Source organism: Leucopleurus acutus, assembly GCF_964270905.1.
Source record: "Leucopleurus acutus genome assembly, chromosome: 9".
Taxonomy (NCBI): domain Eukaryota; kingdom Metazoa; phylum Chordata; class Mammalia; order Artiodactyla; family Delphinidae; genus Leucopleurus; species Leucopleurus acutus.
This window is the reverse complement of record NC_139144.1, coordinates 90075792-90097587: the sequence shown is the minus strand read 5'-3', so window position 1 is coordinate 90097587 and position 21796 is coordinate 90075792. Positions and strand designations below refer to the sequence as shown.

Below are 21796 nucleotides of genomic sequence, written 5' to 3'. Positions count from 1 at the left end.
GTCTGGGATCAAATAATCTTGGGGCTGCTGGTAACCAAGGATGTTGCCATACGAAAAGGTCTTACCTGAGACGGAAAGCAATAAAGGGAATACACCAAAAATAGAGAAAGTGGGGGAGAGAGAGCAGGTGTGTAAACATGTCTGTTACATGGTGTTATCTTGTGAACCTCTGGATCCAGCCACACCTGAAGTCTTTTGATTTACCAGTTTTATAAATCGATGCATTCTTTTTCTTTTAATTGGGCTGTGACTTTCAACAGAAAGAATCTTAAGTAGAACAGGTTTAAGGAAGGCTGAGCAGGGGAATACCAGGAGAAATGGAGCAGGAACCATGGACTGTGAAAGTAAGAGCAGTGCCTTTGGAGTAGTCAGGATCTACAGGAGGTGAGGAGACTCTTTTAAATGTAAAGAACACAGAGTGATGCTTAGGCAAATACTAAAAGAGATGAAAAAACTGTCTTTGAAAAAACGGTCAACTCTTATCTCCTGGGCAAGTGGCCAGCCATGCTCTGCCACTAAAATGCAATACTCTCTTCACTGTGACATGAGATATTTCAGGTGGAGGAGAATACTGCTATTAATATCTAAAGAGATTTTCTACTATGAAAATAATTTTCTGCAAACTTCCTCCATTCCATTCTACTAGTAGCTTCTTAATTATAAGAAAGCATGGCATTTACCATACCAAATAGTTAAAGGATGTGGACAAGAAAAGAAACTTCTACGCTTCTTTTCTTGCCTTTTCCCCATCCTGAGTCTCTGTGAGTGCTAGACAACAGTCTGGCATTTTCTTCATGCTATCGAGTCTCCAGACTTGGCAACACTTTTGTTGAGGTAATCATTTGGTTCACTTTTCAAAAGAATAATAAAGAGCTGTCCTTTATTCCCTTTCTAAAGTCACACTGACATGGCCAATCAAAGTAACCCATTCCCTGCTTTGTTCAAATTATAAACATCAGTGGGCATCCCTCCTGGGAATTCAAAGAACAGCCCCGTGTGGGTGAGCAAGGCATACTGTTAGCAGAATAAACCAGGTTTGCTGGATGCTCTGTCTTTACAGAGACAACATAAGTAGTGATTACAGTTCACTTGGGCTTTGCACTGATCGTCAAAATGCTAACAGTCACTTAAATCACTCACTGGCTGGAATAATCACCCTGAAAGGAACTGAGAGGGTACAGCCTATAAAACGGAACTGAGCACATGAGAGGTATTAATGGGCATGGGACAAGAGGTCTTTGTCAGAATAACAGAGGTGCTGGAAGACGTGAATTAGACATCAGCTGTACTAGGGACTCTCGGTGACGTGAACAGAACAGGTAAATGGTGCAGTTACAAAGTTGACCGTAACTCACAGAGCATCTTTCTCTTTTTGAGAACAGCTGAAGCCAGGTTAGACTGTGTGAATCACTCAGTGGCTTGCTGTGGAGGCTGTGTCCTATTCTGCCTCGTGGAGCTCTTTTAGGATGGACAGAACAGAAACCTGGGAGGCTGTGCTGCCAAAATAAGAGACTGCATTATGAAATACTGGACTTCGATGGCCCACCGAACGAGAGGACTCCTTCCAATCATCACTAACAAACCAACCCAAGCAGCCCTACGTTTGCAAGAGTCAAAGGAAACTAGGAAAAGAGGCATCTGGTCCCTTTTCAGAGCTGTTTATTTTGCAACTAGCAAAAGGGAGTCAGCTCTTGCTGACTTTTTTTTTTTTTTTTTTTTTTTTGGTGGAGTCGGGTGAGTCTGGGAGATAAAATGGCTCATTCTGACTACTACTTGTGACAGGTTCCCTGATATGAGGTCGTTATAAAGTTGAAAACCTCTCAAGGATACCTACTTAGGCAGAGTCTGCTCAGACCCGATACTGAGTCCAAACTATCCTTAGTAGGTGAATACATTTCTAAGAATAAACATGTACAATTTTATCATCAGCTAAAAGTACTATTTTAAATACTAAAAAGTGCAAACATAAGAGTATAAATAAAAAGTAATATTTGAAGAAGATTTCTAAAGCAGAATACGTAATCTCAGAAGCCCCCTCCTTCCATCTGCTTTCCTCACCCCCTGTTGACTCCCAGGACAGCTACACAATCAGCATGAGATCATAAGTAAGTGAGCATTCAAAGGTCTCCTAGACTCTGCCCGTGGGGCCTGCGTTTCAGGGCATAATTTACTCTGGTTTATTTCATCCACATCTTCTCCCTCTCTGGGCTGGAAATCATGGCTAATCAAGCAATAATAACTTTTCAAGAGACAATGATAAAAAATAACTTTCTTTGAAGTCCACAGTCCAAATAATACAAGCTTTTTCCTTCTAACAATCTTCTAACAGTTCGTTCTAATACTAACTTCAGAGCTGATTCAGTTTCTTTCATGTTCTTGCTGTGATTTTGCTTTTTTCTATCCTGTTTTCTGTCCCTCCATTCATGCATTCAAATCTCCCATCTCCTTTATTCCCTCTTCATATCATTTTTCTTTGCCTTTAACTGTTTAACACTTCTGAACTAATGCTTTTAAAAAACATTTGTGCTATACTTATTGAATAAAGTTTATGTGTCCCAAAGTTTTCAAATTATTTTTGAAATAATTGCTCATTGGTCATTGATAGAAAAAGGTTTCCCATTTTTACTTCAGACCCTATTCCTTAATTTCCTTGAGATGTATAATGAGGTTATCTTTCAGCCATCTCTTTTCCAGAATAAATGTTTTTCTCGTTGTCTCTGTTTTCTAGCAACTTGATCACTTCTATTATTCTCTTTTTAGATACTTTTTCATTCGTTTTCTATCAGTTAAAGTGAAAACATCAACCGCGTGCTCAGCTTTGAGCTCTGAGACACAGTTTCTACCCTTGAGAAGTTGTAAGAAGGACAAAATGTATTGCTTTCTGTGCTAAGACACAGTGGTTCAATCTTACACAATCCGGTGTTTCTAAGGTTTAACATCAAGCTATGTTAACATGGACCTTTTTGGCTTCCCACGCCCCACATGGGGAAGCTGAGATTACTTCCTTTCACAGAATGACAAAGTACCAGAGGCTCAGCACAAGCAGAATTCTTGCACAGATCTTCCAACAACTCGGACATGTCCCCTTATGGCGATGTGTAGACACACTCGCATTTCAAATGAAAGTATTCAGTCTAGTTCCTCAGCTGTCCCCACAGGAACCACCCTGCTGGTACTTACTCTGGGATGTAGAAAGATTGGAGAAAGCCGACTTTGTTCGACCTGCTAACCATTCCAAGCTCTCATGCATGTTGGCCAAGGCTTTGAGGTCGCTGACATCACGGAGGATGTCCTGTGGAGGGATTAATTTATCACCCAGGTTCCCAATAAGAACTTCTGACTCCTTGCCAAAGGCTGCTCTGCAAAACAAATCAGAAACACACTTTAGTTATAGCATGGAAAAGATAGGGGTGGACAAGACATTCTAAGGCATGTCTAGCAAAATGGTTGTTGTTGTCACTATACTACAGCATGCTATTTTTCCTAGGTTTAATTTTGTGAGAACATTATCTTATACATAAACTGGCTTCAAATTACTCTTGTAGGAGAAAGAGTTCGTGGAAGAAGAATGAAGCGACTCTGATGCTTGTACCCTCAACCAGCATGGGCCTGACCTATACAGTGATGGTCCCAGGGGATGGCTTTGATGCCTGCTCTTTTGTAGGTTTTTCCCTTACCTCTTCTGCTATGGAAGTTGAAGAACAGCTTAGGGTGTTAAGTATATGCACGGTTTGAAGGTGATTATAATACATAAAACAAACACATTCACCTGGCAGCTTGAAAATCTTTTAACCTGTTCAAAAGCGGAGGGCACAGCCTCTTTGAGAAAGCATATTATAGTTGAGATGGACGACAGACCTCATTCATTCATTTATTCATTCATTCATTTACTTGTTCTAACACGGATCTGAGGCAAGGAAGCTACACAGCATCAAGGCATTCATTATTCGGACAGAGAAACGAGTACGAATCAATGAGGGATCCTTTTACTGGCTGAAAAAACATAATCAAGTAGATTTCACATACAGTCCAGTGTCTTCATAATGTTTTTGTTTTGGGGGGCTTGAAAAATCACGTTATGTGGGGTTAGAGAAGACTGACATTGGAAGGGATCCTAAAGACCATATGGCACAGCCAAGGCACAGATGGAGAAATGGAGGCTGATGTTCTGCCTACAGGACACACAAGAACTGACCCATAGTTCCCTTTCTTTCAAAAACAGGGCTGAAATGATACAAGATGACTGAAGATGTTAGGGAGAAAAAGCATGTCTTTTCAGGAAAGTTATACAGAGGTGGGTAAGCAGAGATGATGCTGCCGGAAGGTAGAACAGGTAGCTGAACAGTTTTCTGTTAAGTCCCCAAACTTTTAAAACTCACAACACCTTAAGTTAACAGAAGCAAGGGCGTTATTTCAATGGAACAAACCAAACCAAGTTTCAAGCAAGCAGTGATTATTAGCAGCTGACACACAGTCAGAATGGTGCTTAACTGACACAGGACTTTAGTGCTCAGCACTACAGCAGACACTCAAGGTTGAAAGAGGTTAACTGCTCCGAATTAAATGCCTATTCAATTATTATTAAATGCTACCAAGCAGTGACTCATGATAAGGCTTCTTGCTTCAACAGAGGGTAACATTTTTTATGGGAAACTCACGATTGAGTTGGTTAAGTTGTGGCTACGAAGGCAATAACAGTGCAGTGGACAGAACATGGGAACCCCGGGTGTGCAAACAAACCTTATTCGGGGGTCCTGTAATAGGGCTTGGGTGGGGCCTGAAAATCTACATTTCTGATGAAGTTTAGTCTCCTTATGGGGGAAGCATGCTTTCTTTGAATAATAAGGGTTAGAGCACAGGCTTCTAAGTCAGGCAGACCTGGGTCTGAATCCTAAATCTGCCACTCACTCACTGTGTGATGCTGCTTAACTGCCCTGAGCACTGTTAGCTAGGGGTAATAGTACCGACCTCATATGAAATAATGTAAGATGTAGATGAGGTGATTTAAAGATCTTTACTGGGAAAATTTCCGTTATCACAAAAGGAGAGAGAAGAGGATATAAATAATAACAAACTTCCACATACCCATTGCTCAGCTTCAATTATTAGCAACTCATGGTGAGTATTATTTCATTTATCCATATCTACTCCCCATCCCCCTTGGAGTATTTTGAAGCAAACCATTCAGGTGATGTGAAGTGCGTAACACAGTGCATGGAACTGGGTAAAAGCTAGTAAGTTGTAGTTATTATTATTCTTAGGTCTGCTGAGATGGCTGGTTTATTTAGCATCAACCCAGGGTATGCTGTGACAAATAAATTGAAATAGATGAGTGACGTGAAGTAAATAAATTAGATCGCAAGGGCTAGTTTTACAAATGGAACATCATAGCAAATGTCACTGTGTCTCAGAGTCCAGACTTCTCAGAATCTTTAAGAGGTAAGTCATTGCGACAGAAACCACCAGTTGCCTACCCGGCAGCCATGTTCCCATGCCTTCTCAGTCAAAGGACCTTGACATCGCTGTGGTAAGCAAGGTACCCAACGTAAAAACAAAATCAACCAAACCAAAAACCCTGCTCAGTTTCCCAGCCCCTCTTGCTGATGTGGTGGTCAATAAGATATAAACTGGAATCAGGAAATGGGCTTCCGAGAAAGTTCTTCCAAGCAGTCTTAGTTGGCAGGGACCTCTTTTGCCTTCCCCTTTCTGGAATTCAGCCAAGGTAAGTGAAGCTGTGGTAGCTCTTCTTCAAATACCAGGTGACCTTGAGTACGAATATCATGCTGAGAATAATGGCGCCAGGAGGGCATGGGGGCACCGATGACGTCATGGAACTGCCACATGGTCCCAGACGATACATTTCTGGGCTTCATGTTATAGAGAGAAAATGAAACCTTATTTGTTTAAGCCACTGCTATTCCAAGTCTCTGCTAGTAAGCAGTGAAATGTAATTTCAACTGACACAATTATCTAATTAGCGTAAGTGATGTCATCTTCAGAAAACTTTCTCTGAATTTAGATATCCCTAAAATTGAGTTACTGGGGAAAGCAAAACAGTATTTCTTCCATGATTTGAGCCCAGCAGACAGTTATAGTATCTTCCCCTTGGCTATCACTCAGTCAAGTTGTAAATATTTAGTTTTCTTAATCTGTCCTTATATATCAGCTCTCCCAGCCCCTTAATCATCTTTGATAGCTATAACACAAAAAATGCCTGTGAGCTGGGTGGTTAAAAAGCAACAAGGGAGGCAAACTGCCTTTGAAAAACAGGCTTGGAGCCATTTTTACGCATGTAGGTGTAACCCTGGGTGGAATGTGACAATCAAGACAAATGTATTTATGTAGCAGTCTAATCTACTTACGCGGGATCTCTGGGACCCGGGCATGTCTGCCGTGTGCTGCCAGCACTAGACGTCTATCCCACTCCCCTTTGGCTCACAGAGATTTGCTTAACTTCCTCCGATGGGAAAGCAATAGATGGAGAAAAATACAAACTGCCTCGTGTTGAATACATAGTAGACATCTCATTTGACAGGAATCCATAATCACCCCCTAAAAACCTGGAGAGAGCACCAGAACCATGACATGGAGAACAAATGATTGACAGCTATAACCATTTCACACGAAAAACCATTCCTTCGAGGATTTGTGTATGTCAAAGAGTTTGGTGGACGGGTTTTATGTGTTACAATAACCTTAAGGGGATGGCTCTAGCTGCTCAACTACAGATTTTTTCCTAAACCCTCTAATTTATTAAATAAATTATGGCATATCCACACTGTGGAGAACTATGCAGTCATTAGAAATTACATAGTAGAAAATATTTGATACCATAGAAAAAATGTTTGATATAGTTTATTTTTAGCCATAATATGAAGTTGAGTAAAAAAAAACTGTAGTCACTCTATATTTAAAAAGAACATAATTATATATCTATATGAACTGAAAAAAGATTGGATATCTATATGCCAAAATGTTTAATTGTGTGACTGGATCATGCTTTGTGCTTCTCTGTATTTTCTATACTTTCTCCAATGAACATGTTTACCAAACACCTGAAAGCCCTACCACAAATGAGAAAACCTTCCAGATGGACGCATCAAGCATTTTAACCTGGAAAATTGGAGGACACGGGTATTACAGTTACTTGAGCCCAACTGGAGGCAATGGTTGGTTGGTCTAAAAGCTGGTTAAGACCGTGGCTTCAGGCTTGCTCAAGATGCAGTCAGAAGGGAACCCTCCTGCACTGCTGGTGGGAATGTAAATTGGTGCAGCCACTATGGAGAACAGTTTGGAGGTTCCTTAAGAAACTAAAAATAGAGTTACCATATGATCCAGCAATCTCACTCCTGGGCATACATCCAGACAAAACTATAATTTGAAAAGGTACGTGTACCCCAATGCTCATAGCAGCACTATTTACAATAGCCAAGACATGGAAGCAACCTAAATGTCCACTGACAGATGAATGGATGAAGAAGATATGGTGTGTGTGTGTGTGCGTGTGTGTGTGTGTGTGTATACACACAATGGAATACTACCTAGACATAAAAAGGAATGAAATAATGCCATTAGCAGCAACATGGATGGACCTAGAGATTATCACACTAAGTGAAGTAAGGCAGACAGAGAAAGACAAATATCATATGATATTATTTATATGTGGAATCTAAAAAAATGATACAAACGAACTTATTTACAAAACAGAAATAGACTCACAGACATAGAAGACAAACATATGGTTACCAAAGGGGGAAGGGGGGTAGGGATAAACTAGGAATTTGGGATTAACAGACACATACTACTATACATAAAATAGATAAACAAGGACCTACTCTATAGCACATGGAACTATATTCAGTATCTTGTAATAACCTATAATGGAAAAGAATCTGAAAAAGAATAGATATATATGTATTTGTATTGTCGAACCACTTTGCTGTACACCTGAAACACTGTAAATCAACTATACTTCAATTTTTAAAAAACGTTCTCGGGGCTTCCCTGTTGGCGCAGTGGTTGAGAGTCCGCCTGCCGACGCAGGGGACACGGCTTCGTGCCCCAGTCCCGGAGGATCCCACATGCCACGGAGCAGCTGGGCCCGTGAGCCATGGCCACTGAGCCTGTGCGTCCGGAGCCTGTGCTCCGCAACGGGAGAGGCCACAACAGTGAGAGGCCCGCGAACCGCAAAAAAAAAAAAAAAAAAAAAATGTTCTCAAAAAAACCAAAAACACTGATGGCAGTCAGTGTCCACTGTGGAGGTCTCATGGCTAGAGTGACTACCCCCAGCATCTGAGTTAGTACTGTTTCTTCTTTCTAGATCTGAATTTTTACTTAGCCTTCATCTTCTGCTTATTATGAAAGCACATTATTTACTGAAGATATTCAATATGTTTATGTGAAATGGGCAGCAGAATAATCATTATCTGGAGAAGGTGAAATAAGAGGCATTCAGTCATGGCCTAAAGATTCTCTGATATACCCAGGAACAGACATCAGAACCCAAAACTCGTATGTTTCAGGCACTGAACCTATGTGAGAAGTCACCTTTGTTATCGGTAGGCCAACATGCTCACGTAGAAGCCTAAAACACTGAAGGAGTGTGTTAAACCTGTTCAGTTTAATTTTACCACACAATTATAATCTTTAAAGAGCTTGAATCTGACAAGAAATCATTTAAGAGAACTTTGCCAAGAGTGTAAAACCTGTTTAATTTAATTTTACCACACAATTATAATCTTTAAAGAGGTCGATCTGACAATTCATTTAAGAGAAGTTTGCCAAAGATGTGAAAATTGTCTCCATTTAGTCTTTAAATAATTCTGTTATTCCCTGAAATCTTAGGAAGGAAAAAAAAAAGTGCACTTTCAGCAGACTAAATGCACTTATGAAAGAAACATCACAAATAGTTCCAAAGTGACTGATTTGCAGATCTGGGCTACATTTGACCACATAACATACATGTTCAGACCCTGTCCCACTCCCCAAATCTTCTACTACTACTTCCCATTGCTGTCCCGCTGTAAGATAACTGCCCCAAGAGCCAGGAAACACTGTACAAAGGGCAGTCCCCTATGATCCAGAACAGAGCAGGGGAAAGACACTGGCTGGCTCAGGTGGAGAAGCAGACGACCAGACGCCTTGCGTCCTGGAGGGGGCAGTGCTGTACCCACTCTGAGTACGGAATTGCTTTCCTTGCCAGAAATGTTTCGAGGAGCACCACTCCCAGGAGATTTATTCAAGCTCTTATTCACAATCATGGTATGCTATTCAACAGTGTTGCTGGCCAAGAAACTTACCGGGAGAAATGGCTGATGCAGGATTCAGCTATGGTGCAGTTGGGAGACAACATGTACAAGGCTGGAGTGCTGGGGTACTCTGACTCAGGAGACCAATATATAGTGCTGTTATTTATTTATTTATTTTTCCAATAACAAGAAAGTATAGGTCTGGGAATCCAAGGATTAGAAGTAGGAATGGTCCCTCTTCTCATTATTAAAACTACTCACGGAGGTTTCTGCTCCTGTTCCCACAACTTTGGTCTAGAGGCACTCAGGAAGGAATGCTTCCACCAGAAAATACAACAATGACTAAATTATATGGGTAAGAGAGATTGTCAACCAGCTCTTTTGGGCTTCTCACATTACTGAACCAACAGGCAGTTTCAAAGGGGTCAATTTGATGCCTGGAAGAACTGACCTCAATTGCCAAGGGCAAAGTGAGTTGCTTCTATGAAGTAAAGGCAGAGAGGACTACATCAGATTCACTGGAACCCCTTTTAGTATTTCCAGGTCCATAGTAACAGTCACGGAAAAAAACCCATAGCAGCCGACTAAAGGCAGAACTGCCAAGAACTCAGCCTTTTTCAGGAACAAAGGCTCAGTTCAACACAAATAGGCTAAACACTCTAAGCGGCTGAGCGCTGGCACAGGGCAAGGGCAACATGGGATGGATGGTAGAAGAAGGAAGTAATAAATGTCACCAATTAGAGAAATGTGACCAGTTAGAGAAATGGAGGCTGCAGCAGCCTTGCATTTTTTTTTTTTTTTTTTTTTTTTTGCAGTACGCAGGCCTCTCACTGCTGTGGCCTCTGCCGGTGTGGAGCATAGACTCCAGACGCACAGGCCCAGCGGCCATGGCTCACGGGCCCAGCCGCTCCGCGGCACGTGGGATCTTCCCGGACCGGGGCACAAAGCCGTGTCCCCTGAATCGGCAGACGGACTCTCAACCACTGCGCCACCAGGGAAGCCCCATGCCCGGCATTTTTATGCATATATTAATCAAGGGTTTCTTTTTGTTTTCCACTTCCTTATTTTTTTTTTAAACGGAAGTATAGTTGATTACCAATATGTGTTAGTTTCAGGTGTACAGCAAAGTGACTCTGTTGTGTATATATATATATATTCTTTTTCAGATTATTTTCCATTATAAGTTATTACAAGATATTGAATACAGTTCCCCGTCCTTATTGTTTATTTTATATATAGTAGTGTGTATCTGTTAATCCCAAACTCCTAATTTTTGTAGCAAAATATACATAAAACTTACCATTTGAATCATTTCTAAGTGTACAGTTTAACGGCATTAAGTACATTCACAATGCTGTACAACCAACATCACTATTTCTAGAACTTTTCCATCTTCCAAATAGAAACCCTCTACTCATTAAAGAGTAACTTCCCATTCCCTCCTCCTTCCAGTCCCTGGGAGCCACTATTCTATAGTTTGCCTCTATGAATTTGCCTATTCCAGGTACCCCATATAAGTGGAATCATATATGCCCCTTTGTGTCTGGCTTTTTTCACTTATAATATTTTCAAAGTTCACCTGTGTTATAGTATGTATCAGAATTTCATTCCTCTTTAAGGCTGTGTATTTCATTGATTGTTTATCCTTTCTTCTGTGGATGGACATCTGAATTGTTTCCACCTTTTGGCTATTGTGAATAATGCTTCTATGAACATTGGTGCACAAGTATCAGTTTGAATCTCTGCTTTCAATTCTTTTGGGTATATACAGAGAAATGGAATTGCTGGCTTGTATGGTAATTCTATGTTTAACATTTTGAGGAGCCACCAAACTGTTTTCCAGAGCGGCTGCATCATTTTACATTTCCACCAACAATGCACAAGGGTTCCAATTCCTCCGCATCTCATCAAAATCTATTATTTTCCATTTTATTTTTAATTTTATTTTTAAAAATAATAGTCATCCTAATGGGTGTGAGGTGCTATTTCTTCTACTATTTTACATGAGGAGCTGGTAGTATTAACTTTCCATTCTAGTTCAGAGGTCACCGTACATGAGGAATCACATCTGCCTTGACATGGGACTGCAGAGATCCTAGACTTGAGATGAATTCAATGATGGATGAGGCTGACTCACCCTTGTTGGAGAGAGAGGGAGAATTCCTTTAAATGATGAGTAGTTACCTTGAATTGGGCAGAAGCACCAAGTTTTAACGGATACAGAATAAAAAGGGGGTGAACCCTGAAAGTCCAAGCTTGTTCGCCCTAAGATCCATTTCCTCACCTTTGCTGTGATCTGTATCAGAGAGAGGCAGGGGTTGACTCCTGCCAGCTGTTTTCCACGTTCTCAGCTGGGTTCTGACAATGGGAGGCCCTGGTGGGAAACTGAAGGCTAAAGGGGAAGGAGAAGTCAGGGCATTGCTGTTCCTCTCCCTCCGCCTCTGCCTTGGGTCCTGTCTCCAACCGCAGACACACCTCCTTTTTGGCTCTAGCTCCTACCATACCCCAAATTCCTTTGGGTACCTCTGTGCTCCAGTAAATGGCTCTTCCCTTTGGAAAGAGCTAAAGGGAGGCAGTGGCTCCTTGCTGTTGCTAATCTACAGGTTCTCCTAACGTCCTCTGCTTGACACTCAGATCCTCATTCACCTGTAATAACAAATTCCCTACATTTAATTCCCACTTGAAGGAATTTATGGGAATACTTGAAGTGGTTTCTGTTTTCTGGATCAGACCTTGACTTACACTAGACCTAATAAGATGTCTGACCATATTCACTGCAGCTGGAACTTGATTAAATTCTTTGGCATGGGATTAATTAGTTCTGTTGTATAGACAGAGAAACTGAGACATGTTAAGGTAACCTGTAAAGACCACTTAGCCATTATCTGTCAGAGCTTAAACTGATGAAGGTTATAAAAAGGTCAGGTCACCTACCTAGATTCCTAATAATACCGAGTGATTCTTACGAGATGTCACAATGACACTTCCATCTATCACTCCTGCTTTTTACAACTGCTCAATCTTCAACACTTCCAAAACCTTATTTGTCTGTGTCAAAAATAATGGAGGTGGTACCATTCTGATGGGTTCTTTAATCAGGTTTTTAAAAACTTTTCTAAAGTGATCTTGGCTAAACCCTCATAAATAGGAAGAAATAAAATAGTACAGTTACCTTGATTACAATATTATTTTTTTCTTCCTAGAAACTGCTAAACCTCATCACTAAGTCTATCCTTCAATAGTTTTCATCACACACAATCATGTGAGTAGCTATTTTTCATATTTAATAAGTAATTTCTCCTCTTCAGAAATTTGTCTCCTCCTTCAATAATCACAATCAAAGATTTTTCATTTGCTTTCTTTGCCTACTGTCTGTCCATGATTTAGAAACTTGCAATACTCTTAATATACTTGCTATATATATATACATATATATATACATATATATGTGTGTGTGTGTGTGTGTGTGTGTGTGTGCATATATATATATATATATATATATATATGTTGCAGGGGAACTGGGGTTTCTACTCACTCACAGATGTCAGCCAAAGAAATTAATCATGACTGTTATTAAGGTGTGTTGGGGGGTGACCACCAGCTTGTCCCCTTGTGCTTTTAAATCACCTTGTTCACTGGGACAGGCATAGAACACTAGACTTTTGGATTTACAGTGTTCTGGCACTGAGAAGGGTCTTGGTAGTTAGCCTAAACCAGTAGCTATAACCCTGGCTAGACATTGAAAACTGAACTAGAGAAGTTTAAACAAAATACCTGATGCCAAACTCGACCTGCCAAAATTCAACTTTAATTGGCATGGGTGGGGCTCGGTCACAGGCATTTTTTAAAATAATAGCTTTACTGAGATCGAATTCATATACCATAAAATTTACCGACTTAGTATGTGCAGTTCAATGGTTGGTTTTTAGTATAGTTGCAGAGTCACACAATCACACAATTAACTTAGAACATTTTTATCTCCTCCAAAAAGAAACCCTGCACCTGTTAGACTTCCCATTTATCCTCAACCCCAGCCCTAGGTCACCACTAATCTACTTTCTGTCTCTGCAGATTTCCCTATTCTGGACATTCATATATAATTCCTATTAATATAAATGGAATCACACAATATGTCATCTTTTGTGACTGGCTTCTTTACTTAACATGGTTTCAAGGTTCATCCGTGTTCATGCATACAATAGTACTTCTTGTATTACCAAATAGTATCGCATTGGATATACCATAGATCTATCCCATTTTGTTTATCTGTTCATCACTTGGTGGATAGTTGGGTTGTTTCCATTTGTTGGCTATTATAAATAACGCTGCTATGAACATTCACATCTAAATTTTTGTGTGGATGTATGTTTTCATTTCTCTTGGGTATATATACCAAGGAATGGAATTGCTGGGTCATATATGGTAACTCTAACCCTTTGAGAATATGTCAGACTGTTTTCTAAAGTGGGTGCATCATTTTACATTTCCACCAGTAGTACACGAGTGTTCCAATTTCTTCACATCCTTGCCAACACTTGTGATTACCCATCTTTTTTTTTTTTTTTTTTTTTTTTTGTGGTACGCGGGCCTCTCACTGTTGTGGCCTCTCCCGCTGCGGAGCACAGGCTCTGGACGCGCAGGCCCCGTGGCCATGGCTCACAGGCCCAGCCGCTCCGCGGCATGTGGGATCCTCCCGGACCGGGGCACGAACCCGCGTCCCCTACATCGGCAGGCGGACTCTCAACCACTGCGCCACCAGGGAAGCCCAATGATTACCCATCTTTTAAAATTATAGTCATCTTAGTGGATGTGAAGTAGTGTCTCGTGGTTTTGACCTTCATTTCCTTGATGGCTAGTGATACTGAGCATCTATTCATGTGCTTACTGACGATTTGTATACCTTCTTTAGAGCAGTGGCAATTCTGACCCTTTGATCTTTTTTAAAAAAAAATATTTATTTATTTATTTATTTGGCTGCGCCGGGTCTTAGTTGCGGCACACAGGCTCTTTGTTGTGGTGCACCGGCTCTAGCGCGCGTGAGCTCAGTAGTTGCGGCGCAGTCTTAGTTGCCCTGTGGCATGTGGGATCTTAGTTCCCCTGCCAGGGATCGAACCCGCGTCCCTTGCATTGGAAGGTGGATTCTTCACCATTGGACCACCAGGGAATTCCCTTTGATCATTTTTTAATTGGGTTATCTGCCTATTACTGAGCCATACATTCTTTAGCAGATATTTACTAGGAATCCACCATTACCCAGGCCCTGTCCTAGTTCCTCTGGGGGGGGTTCAAAGCCCACTAGAATGATTTTGTAATTTGCTAATATGCCATGATCCACAGTTTGAAAAATGCTGTGTTAAAGTCTGGCTCTGTGAATGTGTTCCTTGATTATGTCTCCCAAAGATGGCGAACTTCTATCAAGCATTTTATAGAGAAACCCCCCACCTTTCCAATGGGGCAATCTGGCAGTCACTACCTTAAACAAAAAGTCAAGCTTGGCATTGCCAGTAGCAGCACAGCCAGACTTTATATGAAGTGACATAGTGGGAGGCACAAAACACCACCTACATGGGTATTCTTGACAGATATGTTCAGTCTGGATATAATCACAAAGAAACTTTTAGCTAAATTCACATCTCTACTTGGTAACTGGCCTAGAGTCTTTATCAAAGGATTCCATGTCATGAAAAAGAGAGGGAGCTGATGAGACTGTTATAGATGACTGGAAACCAAAGAGACATATTGTAATATGTAAACCTTGATTGGATCCATGACACTTTTTTGGTAATTGGGGAAATTTGACTATAGACTGTATGTTGGATAAACTTTGAATGAAGGCTGGTTTTGTTAGGTGTGGTGTAGTAGTCAGAACAATGGCCCTTCAAAGATGTCTATACCCTCATCTTGGGAACCTATGATTATGTTACTTTATAAGGCAAAAATGATTTTGCAGATATGATTAAGGTTAAGGACATAGAGATGGGGGGATTATCCTGGATTATCTGGGTGGACCAAATCTAATCACAAAGTGAAGAAGCTTTCCTAGCTGTGGTCAGGGAGAGAGTTGTGGTGATGGAAGAAGGCTCAGAGACAGGCTAGGTTGCTGGCTTTGAAGATGGAGGAGGAGGCCACAGACCAGAGCGTGAGGTTGGCCTCCAGAAGCTGGAAAGGCAAGGAAATGGATTTTCCCCTAGAACCTCCAGGAAGGAACGAAGCCCTGCAGACACCTTGATCTTAGCCCAATGAGACCTGTATTGGACTTCTCGCCTACAGAACTGTAAGAAAATGAATCCGTATTGTCTTAAGCCACTGGTAATCTGTTACGGCAGCAACATAAAGCACATGGTAATAATGCGGGTGAGTAGGAGAATGCCCTTGTTCTTGGGAGAGTCATGCTAAGAATTTAAGAGTAAAAAGTCATGATATCTTTAGCTTACGTTTAGATGATTTGGCAAGAGGGAAGTGTGTATATATATTTGGAGAGGAAACTGAGAGGGGATGGCAAGATGTTAACCGTCAGTAAATCTAAGTCAGGGTATATATGCAGTCATTGGAATGTTATTTCAACTTTTCTATGGGTTTAAAACTTTCCAAATTAAAACAAGTTTAAGTTTAGGGGAAAAAATCAGAAATGAGAAATAGATGGAAAATTGATGCACGTTTCAAAATCAGTATCTCCCCTGCCCAGAACAGTTCCCAGAACAGCAATCTCCTAATTGCTTCCGAACTGGATCTCTTGACAGTACTCTTTAAGCTTCTGCCCAGTGTGCTGAGTTTCGGGAAACAAAGGTTTTGTATGAGGTACAACATGACTTGTATGGTGAGAATTTAATGCGCTAAATTAAAAACGTAAACAATATTACTGAAACAGTCAGAGCTCTTGCAAACTGTTCACGCTGTTCTCCTTTCAGATCTGGAGAGAGAAAATTCAGCATGACAGCCAGTTATGTTCCGACATGTTCAATCCACGTAGGCATAAACGCAGATTTTCTTCTGTCATTTCATCTTTCTGTCCTTGTATAGGAATTCTGGAGTAGTTTATGTGCTATGTTCTCATGGGTGAGCACAGAAAAACTATCATGCTCAAATAAGTCTCTTCTAGAAAAGAGAGGCTAGAGGTTTACCAAGGTGATGGCAGGGCAAAGGTCTAGAGACTGAAGCTCAGGCACCATTCTGCTCCAGGCAGTTTTACCTCTACCTGGGTTCCCTGCCTGAGAGACAGACACAAAAACATCACCCTTTTTATCAAAAGCCTGTATAGGCTGGGCTGGTGGCAAAACATCAGGGTTCAAACAGTGAGCCTCCAATTAAAGGCCAAGATTTTCATCACAGGTCAACAGAAGACGACTAGGTGATAAGTTCACATACTACATTACAGGAGATTCATTATGTAGAAAAAACAACCCTGTTCCTATTTGACTCAGAACTGCATAAGTCATTTGACAAGAAATGCTTTAAATTTTCTCTACAATCATAGTTTTAATTTAAGTTGCCATTTTTCTTCCTGAAGCATAACTTTTGTCCCTTTGCCTGTATTAGTAGCGACATATTCTATACATTAAAGTTAGCCTTTTTATTTGACTAATTTCCAATCATGAATGTAAAATTACAGCTCAGACTGTAACAGGTAAAGGTAAACAGTTAAGTATCTTCACCTTGCTATGAACTGAGATGCAGTCCCCCAAATTCATATGTTGAGGCTCCCAACCCCAAAATGATGGTATTCAGAGATGGGATCTTTCGGAGGTCATTAAGTCATGATGAAGGTGGAGCCCTCATGATGGGATCAGTGCCCTTATAAGAAGAAACCTGAGAGAAACCTCTTGTTCTCTCCTTGACCTGTGAGTTCACAGCAAGAAAATAGGCCTCTGCAAGCCCGGAAGAGAGCCTTTATCGGGAACTGAATTGGCCAGCACCTTGATCCTGGACTTCCCAGCCTCTAGGACAGTGAGAAATAAATTTCTGTTGTGTAAACCACCCAGTCCAGGGTATTTTGATAAGGCAGCCCGAGCAGACTAATATACACCTTATACTCTAAGACTCCTTCTATGCTATCCTTACTCTTATTTAACTCCCTTACTTGTATATCAAGTAGTACATGAGCACAGACATAACAGTCACCAAGCATTTATTGAGCAACTATTGTGTGTCTCACTCTAGGCCTGACATTCAACAACAAAATCCTAAAGCAATGATGCTAGAAGCATGCTTGTCATTAACCCTACTCCTCTGATGGTGCTGAATCCTGATCTGATCAAGGACCCTGGTTTCAAAAGCCTTTACAGGCACTTTCTGCTTTTATGACGATGTTTTTCTGGAAAACAATAATCATCAAGGAATTGACCAAGTTTTCTTTTTTTTTTTTTGCGGTGCGCGGGCCTCTCACTGTTGTGGCCTCTCCCGTTGCGGAGCACAGGCTCCGGACGCGCAGGCTCCGGACGCGCAGGCTCAGCGGCCATGGCTCACGGGCCTAGCCGCTCCACGGCATGTGGGATCTTCCCGGACTGGGGCACGAACCCGTGTCCCCTGAATCGGCAGGCGAATTCTCAACCACTGCGCCACCAGGGAAGCCCTGACCAAGTTTTCTTATCAAAACAGCTTTATAATTGAAAGTTGTGATTCTGAGATATCAAATAAATGATGAATGTTTACCAAAAATATGCCAAATATGTAAACATACTAAAACCAGAACCCTTAGTAGCTAAAAAAAAATAGAAAAATTATATTCAAAATTCTATAAAATGGACAGAATGTACTGATTACATAAAGGGCTCCAACCTATTCTAAAGTGTAAATACACAACATAAAAATACAACTTTGGGCTTCCCTGGTGGCGCAGTGGTTGAGAGTCCGCCTGCCGATGCAGGGGACATGGGTTCGTGCCCCGGTCTGGGAAGATCCCACATGCCGCGGAGCGGCTGGGCCTGTGAGCCATGGCCGCTGGGCCTGCGCGTCCGGAGCCTGTGCTCCACAACGGGAGAGGCCACAGCAGTGAGAGGCCAGCGTAACGCAAAAATAAATAAATAAATAATAAATAAATAAATGAAATAGATAAAATGTAAAAACAAAACAAAACAAAAAAACCCCACAACTTTACTGGACATAAAATATGACCTAACATGCTAGTTAAAGCGTGTGTGTGGGTGTGCGCGCACACCCACACACACTCACAAAACCAGCCTATAAGTTTGAGAATCAAAGGTTGTCATTTATACAAGGGCTTAATCTCCAAAACATAGAAACAGCTAATACAACTCAATAACAAAAAAACAAACAACCCAGCTGAAAAATGGACAGAAGACCTAAACAGATATTTCACCAAAGAAGACACCCAGATGGCCAACAGGCACATGAAAAGATTCTCAACATCACTGATTATTAGAGAAATGCAAATCAAAGCTACAATGAGGTACCACCTCACACCAGTCGGAATGGCCATCATTAAAAGGCTACAAATAACCAATGCTGGAGAGGGTGTGGAGAGAAGGGAAGCCTCTTACACTGTTGGTAGGAATGTAAGTTGGTACAGCCACTATGGAGAACAGTATGGAGGTTCCTCAGAAAACTAAAAATGAATTACCATATGATCCAGCAATCCCACTCCTGGGCATATACCCAGACAAAACTATAATTTAAAAAGATACATGTACCCCTATGTTCACAGCAGCACTATTCACAATAGCCAGGACATGGAAGCAACCTAAATGTCCATCGACAGATGAATGGATAAAGATGTGGTACATATATACAATGGAATACTACTCAGCCATAAAAAGGAATGAAATAATGCCATTTGCAGCAACATGGATGGACCTAGAGATTATCATTCTCAGTGAAGTAAGTCAGAAAGAGAAAGACACATGCCATATGATATCACTTACGTGTGGAATCTAAAATACCACACAAGTGAACTTATCTGTGAAACAGACTCACAGACACAGAGGACAGACTTGTGGTTGCCAAAGGGCGGAGTGGAGGAGGGGTGGATTGGGAGTTTGGGATTAGCAGATGCAAACTATTATATATAGAATGGATAAATAACAAGGTCCTACTGTATAGCACAGGGAACTATATTCAATAACCTGTGATAAACCATAATGGAAAAGAATATGAAAAAGAAAGTCCCACCTCTGCTGGGACTTTCAGAGCTGTGCAGTTTTTCTGCCAGGAGCCACTGTATATGTATGCATAACTGCATCACTTTGCTGTACAGCAAAAATTAACACAACCTTGTAAACTGACTATACTTGAATAAAATAAAATTTTTAAAAAAGGTTGTTGTTTACAGATGAGCGATGGAGATGCAGAAGAGTGAGGGAACCTGGCTAAAGACACATGGAGAATTAGGGGTAGGGGTGGGGTAGGAGCTCAGGGCTCAGTCTCAGGGTTTTCTCCACATTCTGTGCCTCCCTTTTTGGTACCAAGTAGATGAGTACACTGATATATATGTATGTAAGTACACTGAAAAGTTCCATGAAAATCGATACTAGGTAACAACAAGCAAAGAGCGAATTGGGAAGCAGCACATTATTTTCAGGCTGATGGCGCTGCTCAGAGTTCTGATTCAGATTCAACTTGGAATAAAGCTGCACTTGAAATGCTCGGTTAGCTTGGAACATGAATGCATCTTTCTTTAGCCAAGCCACTCAAGCCTGGCTACTTTGTAGGATGTTGACCAGCAACACAGGATATAAACAATAAGGTGCCAGGCTTTTTTTCTGTAGGTGCTGGGACTTTCAGAGGTGCGCAGTTTTTCTGCCAGGAGCCACTGTTAAGTTATGCATTCCTAGAAATAGCAATAGTTTTCTATAAAGAACATTTCTTAAGCTTCAAAACAGATTATGAACATATAGGATTAAAATAACCAATAATTACTTACTATAAGCTAAACATATATTTTGGTCTTTCAACTACCAAGAATTATTATAGATTTCAAAGTCAAAATTTATACAGCACTGAACTTCCTCACAGAGTATTCCAGTTTATCGAAGATTCTGGTTATTTCTCAAATTGCTATACAGTTTCCTTTTGAGAATTTTAAACCTATTCAGAGCAGACACTAAACAACTGATCTCAAGCAATGGCAATAATTCTGAAACTGAGCAACTGTCATGTCTTCAAAGTAGCTCTCTGGGGAAGGGATTGACCAGTTGGTGGGGGGTCTTAGGAGGAAGACAAAGAAAGATATGGGAATCTCTGGGGCAAAGTATACTACAGAGAGGAGCAAATGCTTCACATAAAATTGGCAGAAAAGTGAAGATGGCTTAAGATTAAGATATTTTTTCAGGGATAAAAAATGTTAGAATGATAGTGTATTTGTGAACAATTGGTGAACTGGCAGTGAATACTAACAGGGTTTGAGGACATGTGGAAAATTTTTTAAGCAAATAAAAATTTAAAAGCTAAGTACTAATTACTCATGGTTAAATAACTGATAATGATGAACAGTGACCCCCTGTCCCACCACCACCCCTCACCTCAGTCTTATGTCCCAGAAAGAAGCATCTACAGCTTTAAAAAAAAAACAATTTCTGTTTCTAATTCTTCCTGTGGTTATATCCACCACTGTATATAATCTGTGGAAACTGCTATGCATTGCTACATTCGTTTTAGAATTTTTATACTGATCTCCTGCCCCGTGGATGGGTGAGGAATTAGCTTACTTATGTCCCCTCTTCCCACCCCCCAATCATATCAATTTCCCCTTCTCAGTGTAGTTACATTATTATTTTTCATTTTTCTACCGGTCTCTTTTTAACATATTATCTTTACCTCTAGCAGTAGTATTCACCCTGCTCTAAGGTGCTTATTTGCTTAACTCTCCCAAAGACTGTGAGCTCCTAAGCCAGGAGGGAAGCAGGGTGAGATGCAGAAAGGGAGAGGGTTATGGGGAGGAGATGCTGGAGCAGTTGATACCTGAGCTGTATCCTGAGAGCCCAACTGGACAGGTACAGGAGGCAAGGGTGGGATGAGCAGAGGGGATCTCAAGAAGAGGAAGGGGCATGGGCAAACACATAGAGGGAGGAAAGAGTATGGTAGACTGGGAACAGGAGAAGGTTCAGTAAGATAGGGGCGAGAAGGCAAGGGGTCCTTCATCATCTGGCAGGGAAGTAAGCCTGCAGCAGAGAGCAGCTACCCGTAGAGATGGCCTGAGGGAGAGAATAGCAGGCATGGGACTTTTCAGTGGTGGGTGTGCACTGACTCGTGTCTGCCCCTGGCTTAGGAACACCTCTTCTTGCTCCTACCCCAGAGAGATGACAGGTATCCTTGCCACCATCACAATGGCACAGAACATCATTCTCAACCGCACTTTCTGAAGGGCTGAGTAGGACTAAATTAGAGGGATTATTTTTTTCTTTTATTAAGACTCCAAATGAGAGAAAGAGGAATGGTATTGAATGTACATCTAAGTTAAAGAAAAATAAATAATTCAATGATCTAAAATTAAACAAAAAATAAAATGTAGAAAATACTACATTAGTGACTTTTTACTGATACTAATAGATAACTACAATCCTCAAATAACCGTCTCAGTAGGCTAGCATTTATGC

At 41.0% G+C, this 21796-nt stretch overlaps 1 protein-coding gene across 2 annotated transcripts in view; it reads right to left on the bottom strand.

The window, feature by feature from the left end:
• The window catches only part of EXOC4 (exocyst complex component 4), a gene marked incomplete at its 5' end in the record, with an annotated part of 817732 nt that overhangs the window by 112637 nt on the left and 683299 nt on the right, over positions 1-21796 (bottom strand). For both annotated transcript variants that reach the window (XM_082846389.1, XM_082846390.1), the window contains one exon: positions 3181-3359. In XM_082846389.1, the coding sequence (XP_082702515.1) occupies positions 3181-3359 (179 nt within the window). The remainder of the gene's footprint in view (positions 1-3180; positions 3360-21796) is intronic.